This window comes from Phalacrocorax carbo, chromosome 1 (genome assembly GCF_963921805.1).
Source record: "Phalacrocorax carbo chromosome 1, bPhaCar2.1, whole genome shotgun sequence".
NCBI lineage: Eukaryota > Metazoa > Chordata > Aves > Suliformes > Phalacrocoracidae > Phalacrocorax > Phalacrocorax carbo.
In genome coordinates, this window is record NC_087513.1 from 114607842 (window position 1) to 114620320 (window position 12479).

The 12479-nt window shown below is 42.9% G+C and overlaps 1 protein-coding gene across 1 annotated transcript in view; it reads right to left on the bottom strand.

Annotated features, from left to right (window-relative positions):
- The window catches only part of GRIK1 (glutamate ionotropic receptor kainate type subunit 1), a 173374-nt gene that overhangs the window by 15611 nt on the left and 145284 nt on the right, over positions 1-12479 (bottom strand). The window contains exons 12-14 of the mRNA XM_064470479.1: positions 10810-10928; positions 6494-6711; positions 10-235 (exon numbers count right to left, since the gene is read on the bottom strand). Coding sequence (XP_064326549.1) covers positions 10-235; positions 6494-6711; positions 10810-10928 — 563 coding nt within the window. The remainder of the gene's footprint in view (positions 1-9; positions 236-6493; positions 6712-10809; positions 10929-12479) is intronic.

Sequence of the window (12479 nt, forward strand, 5' to 3'; positions counted from 1 at the left end):
GCATCTTACCAATAGGGGTTCCCACGCCATAGCCTTTTGAGTCGATGAGCCCCCCGATCTGGGTGAGATTGCAGTTTCTCTGAGTCACGTACTCTATGCTGGTTGACTCCATTAGCAGCGCATAGTCTGTTGTGAGCACACGCTGGATTCCCTCGTCATTGTTCTTCACCAGCGCAGTCTGCTGCCTGCTGCTCATGAATGCCCACATCTTCTCATATGTTGATATTTTGGATTTCTGAGGAGGGAAAATGAGGGCACAGAATCACACCAGCACCCAAATTACACTTGTAAAATATCTCTCAGCCTTTTGTTGTGACCAATGCAAATAGCACATCTTGAATGAAAGAGAATTGGTAGCAGGGTTTTCCTTCCAGCAGCCTTTCTCTCTTACTGTGCTTTATGCTTAGGAATCCCTTTTTTCACTTCCTTTGCAGTGCCAGGAACTTCATTACTGGCATGACTGTGAAGTGCTTTGAAGTTTTTTGGACTAATGCTGTTACATGGATTGCAGCACATAACCCAGCTAAATTTGGGCAGCTGGATACTGTTGTACTCAGAAGCAGTGCTGCTGCCTGTCAGGGCAAACACATTACTCCAAAACCCTGATGGTGAATAAAGTAGTGGCTCTTTTGTATTGATATAACTCGCCTACAAGTCAAGTACCTCAAGGACAAAGCTTGAGAAATAAACCCAAAGCGGCTTCTAAGCAAACTTCTGTTTTCTGCCTTCCACTGCAATCAGACTGAAGGACTTCATCTTTCTCCCACTGAAGCTAAGGGAGAGTTTGATGGAAGGAGTGTGTCCATGTCCTGTGGCAATGCCCAGCTGCGCAGGGAAGAGGGATGCCGGAAGTCCCAGCCATCTCTGTACAGTGTTGAACATCCCTTCCTCCCTGCTCCTTTATCCGTGCTGTGGGAGCCCCTGAGGGACCCAGGCACCCTGCAGGGAAAGGAAGTGCTGGTGCCTCTTGTTTGCACTTCTGCCTTTGATGGAGAATACGAAAAGAAAAAATGAACCTGCCCAGGACACACTGGAGCCCTGTGCCTGCTACCCTCAATATGTGCTGCCTACAAACAAAAAAAACCTTCAAGTTCTCACACAGTACTAATATGATTAAACTTCTTTCTTCCTTGTATGCTCTCACACAACATTGAGCACACAGTGCTGCTTTTGAATTAAATATCAAGGTAGACCTACAGACAGCTGGACCATTAGAAACTGTCAATAGAAACTATTTTGTCCAAAATGGCAAAGCCAACTATTGCTGAAATACTCTGTACTGCAGCCTAGTGTGAGGCAGACACACACAAACCAACTTTTTAATGTAAATATCAGTTGAAGGTCCTCCACACACTCACGTTTCCCCAGTTGAATTATTGAATCATTCTCATCCTATTGCTTGTTACCTGGGAGAAGAGACCAACACCCACCTCGCTACAATCTCCTTTCAGGTAGCTGTAGAGAGCAATAAGGTCTCCCCTCAGCCTCCTCTTCTCCAGCCTAAACAACCCCAGCTCCCTCAGCCGCTCCTCATAAGACTTGTGCTCTAGAGCCTTCTTCACTAGCTCTGTTGCCCTTCTCTGGACACGCTCCAGCACCTCGATGTCCTTCTTGTAATGAGGGGCCCAAAACTGAACATGGTATTCGAGGTGCGGCCTCACCAGTGCCAAGTACAGGGGCACGATCACTGCCCTGCTCCTGCTGGCCACACTATTCCTGATACAAGCCAGGATGCTGTTGGCCTTCCTGGCCACCTGGGCACACTGCTGGCTCATGTTCAGCCGGCTGACAACAGATAATCCCAGGTCCTTTTCTGTCAGGCAGCTTTCGAGCCACTCTTCCCCAAGCCTGTAGCGTTGCATGGGGCTGTTGTGACCAAAGTGCAGAACCCGACGGTTAGCCTTGTTGAATTTCATGCAACTGTAGCAAAACGAAGTAGCAGCAGGAAGCCCCTGAAAGATGATATTACACAATGTACCTACTGGATGGGATGCAGGTTGGGAACCATACGAGAAAAGCAAGGTACTTGCATTGCTTTTCTGAAAACTGTATTTGCATTTATTCAAACTTACATCACTTTTTCTTTAGTCTTGACTATACTAATTTGTGTTTTTTCCACTAATTTTGAATTTTCCACTAGTATCCCTGTTATAATAGTGTCCCCAGAAAAACTATTGCTAAAGAGGCAATATTTTCAAGAAAGTTTCTGCAGTGACTATGCCTTCTAGCCTGGTAGTAGGGCAGATGAAAACAAAAGCAATTGAAATTATTTTGGGGAAAAAATGGAGTTCTGACTTTGAAGGAACCTCAGAGTCAGCATCCTCCCTGTACACAGTCTCATCTGGCCATACTGGATGAAAATACCCAGAAAACAGGGCCTGGACAGTTAAGGAGTGCTCCAGCAAGGGGATGGTGTTCTAGGCAGGTGAGCTAGCAGGATCTCAGGCAGCAATCACCTTCTCTGTGCATGTCCAAATGTGTGAAAAGTGCAACTGAAGGCAAGATGTTTCACATCCGCAAATCATAACCTACACATATTTCTCCAGACTGCTGTCCTGCTCTGTATCCAGCACATCTATAAACATTCCACTGCTTTCTTGCCCCTCTGTGATAAAAGATCTTAAGCTCATGTTGCAGCTCCTACCTTCTGATGTGCAGACACATTTTCACTGAAATCAATGAGAATTCAAAGGCCAGAATTTGGCATATGATCTATCCTGAAAAAAATTGGAGTTGGCAAGTCGAGAAGCTAAGATCTTTCTTTCAAACTCGTCTGAATAAGGAATATATCCATCCAGTAAATTCAATATCAGACTCAATCTACCACTTAAACCTCTCAAGAATTTTAAAAAATATTCCCAGCTGAGCAGTGAAAATGGTTTCTACTTGTAAAGAGCCACTTAACCAACTTCAGAGTTTAGTGGTATCCTGTGGCTTACCGAATTTAGGATTTTAGGTGACATTCACAGGTATTGAATTTACAGGTGAAACATATCAACATTTAAAGCTCAAAGAACCAGAAAATCAACTTCTCACAGGGATCCCTCAGGCACTGGTGTTTAATAACCACATGTGGTCTCCACACAGTGAGCCTTAAGTCAGCTATGATAGCTACAAACCAAAGATAGAGCCTGTGAAGGAAGTGAGGATATGCTGCCCCAGAATGTGTCCAGAGAAGACCAACGAAACTGGTGAAGGGTCTGGAGAACAAGTCTTATGAGGAACAGCTGAGAGACCTGGCCTTGTTTAGCCTGGGGAAAAGGAGGCTGAGGGCAGACCTTATTGCTCCCTACAACTACTTGAAAGGAAGATGTAATGAGGTGGGTGTTGGTCTCTTCTCTCAAGTAACAAGGGATAGGACAAGAGGAAATGTCCTCAAGTTTGCTAGGGGAGGTTTAGATTGGATATTAGGAAAAATTTCTTCATGGAAAGTGTTGTCAAGCACTGGAACAGGCTGCCCAGGGAAGTGGTTGAGTCACTGTCCCTGGAGGTATTTAAAAGATGTGTAAATATGGTGCTTAGTGACATAATTTAGTGGTGGACTTGGCAGTGTTAGATGAATGGTTGGACTTGACAGTCTTAAAGGTCTTTTCCAGCCTAAACGATTCAATAATTCTACTTTAAGCACAAAGGCCTAAACCAAAGCTCTTCAGAGTTTCCTTTACCAGGATCTTTTTCTACACTTGATGACTTCAAAAATCCTTTTTGTCATGAGTGTCTCTTATAGTCCTGAAAAATCAGACTTATCTGGTCTTTGCATCTGTGTCCTGCATGAGAGACACTCTCTTGTTCCTTTCTCCTCCATAGCAAGGAATGCCTGGAGTGTCATGGTTTTGCTTTAAAAAAATTGTTGGTCTGAAAGAGCCTGCTGTTTCTCTTGGCATTTCTTGGTTTAAGTACTGAGCATAGCCCTCAGATAAATCAAATCTTGCAACACAGGAAGCACTTGAAATAATGACCCTTAGTGCAACCCAGCCCTGTGCTACACTCCTGCAGGACATTTTTACTTCTGGTGCACCTGGTCATGCTGATTGCTCCTTTTCCTTTCCCTGTCCCCATCACATCAGCACTCCCAGGTGGCAGGATCGTCTTTGCAGCATAGGCTGTCTGTTGTGAAAAGCACCTTTCACTCCAGCTTAGCTCCTCCAGCCCTCAAATCACAGGGGCATGGCTGTTGGAGGATACCCCTGGGTTTTGGGATGCTCCCAGAGTCCATTATGGCATGGGGCAGCCCGGGGGAAACTGTTCAGGCCAGGTCAGGACTTCACAGCTGCCCAAAACCAGGCAGAGTTATTTTAGGTCTCTTCTAGAACTGTTATTGAAAGGTGCTTTTTCTTAAACTATACCATAATGAAGGTGCAGTGCAGGAATGGGAGTAACTGCTGCCCAGAAACCCTTACTCCTGCCTTCTCCTAATTCCCAGGTCTCTCTGGTGTGTGTGTGTGTACATGTATGTGTGCACACACTTAGTCTAAGAAGTATAAGAAGTATTTTACAGTCCAAGAGCAGCAAAGTCATGCCCTCACAGAGCACAGTCTTCCTTTTGCATACGTAAGTATCTATCATACTTACCCTAAAGAGACCTACTCTGTGATTATTTTTTTTTAAGTTTTGGGCAGCGTAAAGAAATCCTAATCATGTGAGGATCTTGAAGGGCTTCTGTAATGAAAATAATAACACCTTTTATATAACACTCTGTGTGTCTCACTGTTTTACAAGTGTGATAAATTGTGTTTTTCATGCATCTTTCATTATGTCACCTTCACTCTGCCTGAGAATCCATCTCCATTCTGTAAAATACTAGTGTCCTTTCACTTGTGTTTGTGTACACATGTATTTCAAGCACAAGTAAGCTAGCATGCATAGCATATAAATATTTAATTGCCTTGTCTGCAATTTTTGTTTAAAGGCTTACATTCTTTGCCTACAAATTTTAACATCAGGGATTGATGGTACAAAAAAATCAGTGTAAAACTGGAAACAGCTCTAGAAATTTGTTCTGAATGTTGAACAAATGTTCTGAACGTCTCATGTTGAAATTAAGAAGCTATTTCCTCTGAAAAACCATGGAAGAAACAGGTTTTGAAGATTTCTCTCTGACACTAAATATGACTTCAGAATAGCAATGATAGTGATTGGGCAGTGAAGAGCTCTCAGACCAAGGGAGTTTCCTGGAGTCCTTCAGAAGGTGGCACAGGCTGCTTCCTGCTGCCTTACGTTCCTGATGAGAGGCCGGTACTTGCCTTACGCTGTTTCCAGGAATATCTCCAGATGGGTTTCCCAACATATCTTAATGGAAATGTCAGCTCATCGATTCAAGAACTGACTATAACAAGGCTCTGAAAAATGCTGTAGTTTGTGCATTTCTTTCAGCACGGAAACATTTCTGTTAAGCCATGGGAGAGCCATTACAAGGACAGTTCACCCTTGACAGCTCCATCAGAGATAGCCTACCATCAGATCTATTACATGATTGAAAGATCCTTGATGAGTATTACTCATTTTGAGCGACGACTCAAATACTTTAGCCACAATGCTTTTTGTCTGTGCGTGTGGAAGCACTTTGCCTCATGTGGAAGCTGAAAGGTTTGTTGTTAAAGTTCAGGGTGGAGCAGCAGGGGCTTGGGCTCGCAGGACATGGGGCTGAAGCTGCTCACTCCTGCACGCACGTGTGGCATGAGGGTTATTTTGCCCCACATGCTGCTTCCCCATGGTGCCCCATCCTCTTCAAAGGTATATTTGACTATCTATAAACACCATTCCTAGATGCTACAGTGAAAGCCATGATACCAGTTCATTCGGTGCTCGATACCAGGATACCATTCATGCCCTGCTGAGACTACTGACGAAGCTGCTAATTAATTCTAATTGTCACAGGATTTTTGTATGTATATCTTATATTTATACCTTATTGGCTTTTACATTGACATGATATGAGATGAACCCATTTTGTACGTAATTAATACTAATAGTAAAAAAAAAAAAAACAACGCAGTTATCTACCAAGCAATTAGCCACAGAAAATTACCTTTTACTTACAGACGTGTTCATGCATGTATGCGACCTGTATATTAATAATCTGTGTAATGCCAACCATGGACCATTTTAAAAAAGGGACAAACAACCTTGCATTTTGGCTGCCTGCGGTATTTTTCTGGTGCAAATGTGACCTTCAGAAATGATTTTAGCCAAGTGGTTGTAAGAAGCCAAGATCCCGTCCTGTGAAACAACCTGGAGTAGAATGTCCCCACATATCAAAGGCATGGGTTTGACCCTCACAGCACCACAACATGAGATTGTTTCTCTATATGTCTTGGGGGAAAATCTCCCATCTTTTAGATTAATAGTACTGAAGAATCGTCTATGGATTTGGGCAAATGATGCATTTACCTATCACGCTAATGCTTCCAAGTGTTGTGATACCACCTCACCATTTATTGCTGGAGGGCCATGAGTTAGTCTGACTGTACAGAGCTTGCTGATGCCACCTTACCTTGAAGAAGGTCATTGTGGATCCGTCTCTAACAGCCCCGTACTCTATCTTGGTTTGCTTTGCCAAATCATCTGCTGAATCGATGGGGGATTCCATCCTCTCCACGGTCAGGAAGGCAGCCAGGTTGGCAGTATAGGATGAGATTATGATTAAGGTGAAAAACCACCATATTCCTCCAACTATTCTGGTAGAAAGAGCTTTGGGCATCAGCTCTGATCCTGTTACAATATCATCAAAACAATCATATTAAAATGATGCTGAAAGGCGCCTTTCCTGATACCACAGACTGTTTTTTAGGCACAGAATGCTTTTATGAGCTGTAATATGATAAAATGATTTAAACAATAATCTCACAGATGCACAGCTAACATTTATAATGGTAACACACTGTGAAGGGGATGTATGCCATGACACATGACAAATGGAATTATCCTTGGGTCTAAGCCCCATTATATCTCTGAGCTAATGCTCATTGTGGTATTAAACTCTTACATCTCCAGCAAGCTACGCCAGTAATTTTGTCCGTTTCCTGAATCTCTTTTTGCCAGTATACTGTAATCAATTTTTTAATCAGAGATCTTTAGCAGAATGCTATTCTGCTTACAAGCTACCTGGCAGAAATACCTTACATGAGAAACCTGTCCTGTGCATCCTATTGACATGCCTAAGCAGAAACAGGGCAATCAATAGAGTTCCAGTGAACTCATCAGCCTGTGTGAACCTGAGCTTAAAACCCAGAACACGTCTGATTACAAATGTGTGGTTTACATTTGAAAATTCAGAGGGTGCATGAACATATCTACAGGGCAATGCAAAGTTTTGGACAGTGTATTTAATGCTCATTACTGCATAAAAAGTTTTAGTAGATCTGTCTGCATGTCGCACTTAAAAATATCAAAGTGAGCTGCCATTGTCATAAAATCCCTCAGAACAGCACGGGTGGGTGTTAAGTGCACTGAAATGGCTTCTAAACAACGCAGACAAACTGTATGTAAACCACACAGGTACTTGTATTTCTAAGCATTCTGGTGCAAGTTTTGTGCTGTTTTTTTTCTAAAGGCATCCCCACTAAATTTAGCTCATTATGTGGGATTCAAGGATCTGGTTCAGCAAAGCACTTAGACAGCCACTTGAATACTTTTGACTTCAGAGTTAAGCCTTTGCATAATTATTCGTTGATGAAGGATGGACCTAAGAAAGTACTTAAGTGCCTGTGAGTGGAGATCTCAACCTGTAAAGCTTTTGATGTGAAAACCATATTTCTGTTACTGGAAAAATGTGTTGACATATTATCTCTCCCCGGCTATTTAATGATTTCTGTAAGAAACTTACATGTTACAGAGAATATTTTCAGACTTCGCAAAAACTCTGAATGTGACTTTCGGGGCAATGACCAAAAGGGTAAAAAACTTTCCAAACAACCAGCAAACAGATTTAACTTAGCTTTGTAAACATATAGACATGTCTCTTAAAGGTCAAAGCTAAGCACAGCCCGAGGGTTTGAGTAGGTTGACGGAATTGCCAAACTGTAAGAGCAGAAGCTCTCTCTGCCTGTGCAGCCCTGGTGCTTCATGGATTTCAAATTAAGCCAGCAGTCTAAAAGCAAAAGCTCTCACTTGAAATTTCTGAGTCCAAATGTACCTGATTCAAGAGCTGTAGCTCTACCTGGGTTTATGTTCGTGGTCTGTTGCACTTTCTTGCTTTTCAGATTCGGGTTTCTTTTCAACACAATGAAAACTTTTCCTTTTTCGTATTGTTGCTCTCAGGGAAAGTGTGTGCTTATTTCTAAGCTGAGGTTGACCTGCAAAAGCTGGCTTCTAGGAGCATTGAATCAGGTCATCCTGAAGGGTTTTTTTTAAGCTTAGACAGCTATACAAAGATAATTTCTACTCTTGGACCTGATGTAATACCTAGCTCTGACATAATACATCCCAGTTATGCATAAGAGCCAGATATCTTGAAGATATCTTAACAACCAACCACGAAATCTGCCAGCACAGCCTTATGGCAGCACAAGAGAGTAGGCAGAGAAACTCTGTGTGCTGAATATGTGGGGTGATTTCCTCCAGCAAAAAGCTGTTTGTGAAAAAGCAGCAGAGTACATTCAGGTCAATTAAGCTTGAGACGCCAGTCTATTAATTATGCACTGAGCTACAGTTTTGCTTTTGTGTGGTGCTGAGCACACTCTGCTCCCAGCTGAACCAAGCAGGCCCAGCATCTCTTTTGATCACTTCCATGTTTATTTCATTGAGGGCCTTGATTCCAGCAAAAATCATTAATATACACTCCATGCTCACTGACTTTGCCCTAAGCGCTCTCCTGAATGGGATAGTCCTGGTCTGACCCATCACCTGACTGAACTGGGGCTCTGACGGATAGCTTGCCTTTCTGAAAGTGATAGTTTCTCTGAATGGATTGGATGAAATGTGCCCTGTTTGGATGCTTTAAGAGTATGCATAACACATCTGAGAGTTTCAGGGGAAAAACAAGGGAAGTAACATCTAAATAAAAACGTTGCTAGCAAGACTCAGGGTCAGAGACAATACTTGCTGAAGTCTCTCTAGTGCCTTTTTATGGCAGACATGACAGCCAATCCTGATCCAGACTTTGCTCACGCTCTGTAGAAAAGAGAAAGTCTGATCATCACATTTTAAAATTTAATAACAAGTGGCTTCCAATCAAGCATAACAAGCAGCTGCTGCCAACAGGAAAGAGCGTAACACTAGATGCAGTTTCACAACCATTCACATCATGTTCAAACTCTTCACATTAACGATGATGCACTTACAATCACACGCACCACAAGTTTGTACATTGAAACATTTGTGTTGCCTTACAAATGTTTGTTTGTTTGTTTCTTTCTTTCTTTCTTTCTTTCTTTCTTTCCTTCTTTTGTTTTGTTTTTAATCTTCTTGAAAGACAAGCAGAGTCTGGTTGGGGCTGACTGTCATGTACCCAAGGTAGTGGTAACGAGCAGACACTGCATCCCACAGTTTGCTGTGGATGATGGTAAACTCCAAAAAAGGCAGTACATTGAAACACAAAATCCTGGGGCACTTTCACACACAGGGCAGTCACAGTTATATACACACACCTGCCTGATACTGTAAAACCGCAGCCTGAGTTTTGCTGATAAATTGGAAGGAAAACAAAACAAAAAAGCGAAGCAGAACAGCTCTTCCTTCATCCAACCTCCTTCAAAGCCATTTCTATGAGGAAGCTCTATATCTTGTCAATACATTAGTGCACCAATAAAAACAAGTGCATATTAGGTACAATACAAACTTTATCATGTCTATGAAAAATCCTCCTGATGGTTTTTTTTACTGCTAGTCATGTCTGTTAAAAAGGGAAGAATAAACTGTACCTGGATGAATGCAGAGATGGTTTTATGTTCCTTACTTAAATGTTTAGGAATTTAATACCAAGGTACTGCTGGGCTTTCCTCTGGAGTGCCTTTTGGTTGTTGTCGTGGGGTGGGTTTTTTTTTTGTTCAGCTTTGATTCAAGTTGAAATATTTGTCAGAGAATATTTTCATTCTTTTCAGTGGACCCCAGTTTTGGTGAATAGTGATTTAATTGGAAACCTTAGAACATACATGCCATAAACAAATGTGTTTAGTACACGTATCTGTTTGACTTCCAATATGGAGTAAGCTTCACTGCCCTTCCTTGTCAACTGAGTAAAATGTCAGCTGTTTCCAAAATCACCAGCAACAGGGACTTGTGACTGGGTTAAGTTAATGCTTCTAGGGTTGGATGCATTTACAGAAGGATGGGACTCATACCTGCAGAAAAGCCATAAAAAAAAAAGGTTTGGTTTTGGTTTTAAACAAAGTGTTTGACAAGTGCCAACAAACTTAATAACCCTTCTGAAGAAAAAGCATCTTTTTTTTGTTTGGCAGTTAAAACAGTTTTTCTAGGGTAGCTAAGGCTGTTTCCATTGGGATGGAGCCCAACATTTTCCTGTTGCCAAAGCTCTTATACTAATAAACTCAGTGTGAAGCACTTCATATCCCTCTTGCGATTATTTTACTTTTCAGCTCTAGAAACTCCTGTGTGGCCCTCTCTGCTTCCTTTTCTCAGAAACTTCCCCTCCTTCCTCCTGCTGCAGCCCTGTTCTAGGTTTCACAAGTTCCCCTCCTCTGCCTGCTCCCGGTTGCAGTGGCACGTCGTTTTCTTCCTTTCTGCTATTGCTTAGTTTCTGAGATCAGGTTTTACAGTATACGTTGTATTTACAGAGGGTGGAGTTTACCAGCACAGAAGCCCTTGAGCAGACTGTGGGACGTGTGCGATAACAAAGTGTAACCGGTGTACCTTGCTGCATGAGAGCTCCAACTCCAAACCAGAAACTATTTAGTAAAGTAAAATTGTTTTCCACCACATCTGAGTCTGGGTTGCACGGGTGGGGGTTATACCATTCATATGGTGTAAACCTGTGGCAGTTAACAGAAACAGTCTGTGAACATCAAATAGAGGACACACAACGGCAGCAAACCTGCTGAACAACGCACAAAGTGAGGAGGTTAATGAAGAAAAGAAAAAGAAAACCTCAGCTGAAAGGCTGTCCGCGGGACGTCTCGCAGCTGCCTCGTGCAAGGTGTGGAGCAGCGCTGCAACGCCAGGAGCTGTGTTCACAGTCCTGGATCTAGCACAGGGCTACTCGCTTAGTCCTCCCGCTCTCGGGTTAGAGCCCTCAGGGATGAGACGGCTGCAATACCCCACGCCCTCCCTGCCCGCGCCGCTGGCAGGCAGACATTTGCAGGGGCGGGAGGACAACTGGAGGCCACATGGCTGCTCCGTGGTAAAGCTTTTAGAAAATAATGACAGAGTAGCAGCCCTTTAAAGGCAACCGTTGTTAACTGTAGTTGAGGTGCTGGACGCTGAACGTGCTCTCCCTGTGCAAGGCTGCCGCAGCAGCAGAAAAAAGGCTGCCAATCATTTGAAGGCATTCAGGAGCAATTGCAGTGCCTGAAAGCCATAGGGCCACGTTGTCAGCATTGCAGGGAAAGAATTGCACAGAGGCTGCCTGTAATGGAAGAACTCTGCTCTATTCCCCGCACCGCATCCTGCAACTGCAAACTGCGCCCCTTCTGCTCTGCGCGACGCTCGGCAGAGTCACATTAAGGACCGTTTCTCCCGAAGGTACCTTGCCTGCTGTTGCTTCCCACTGCTGTGTGGCTTGCTGCATACTTTCTCGTGGAGTTTATGAATATAGCTTTAATCGACAATGTCATGCCAATACATTTTAATTACTGTTTCAACAATATAATTAAGCATTGAATTTATGCACGGTTGCAAGCAGAGTGCCTTGCTTAGCTGAAGTAATGAACTCTGATATTAATGAACCCACTAACTGAAACAGTATGTAGCTTAGGGTGCCATTAGCTGCACAGTATTACCATTACTAGCACAATAGTGTTAAAAATTGTAGAAAAAGACAGAGTTTTCAGGTTCAAAATACAACACTTCTGCATACACCAGTTAAAAGAAAAAGCAATCACCAAGTTATATATTTCAAATTCTTGCTAGAATAATGGAACCAGCTGCTGTGTAGTAACAAAATTGTTCTCAACTCAGTTTGTGCGCACATGGGGAAACATTGTTAATAAGAGACCCAGAATTACGACTTGTAGGTTGCCTGAGCTACCAACTGCCATAGAAACGAAGAGGTCCCGTGCTGAGCATCCACCGACAGGGTCCTAGAGTGTTAACATGGGACAGCAAGGAGATGTACAAATAACTCTGCCTGACTTGACTGGGAAGCCCAAGGCTGGGATCTTGCATCATTTCAGACAACAACCATGTTCAGTAGGTTGGACATAAATGTCTCCATCACCGAAAGAGCAAAAAGGGAGTTGTTAGAAAGTGGCAATGAAATGCTGGCAGCAAAGCTTTTTCTGCCAGACTAGAAAGTTTTTTATAGAGCTGGGTATAGATTTCAAAGTGGTACTAGGGGATATATTTCTTTTTCACCTTGAAACAAA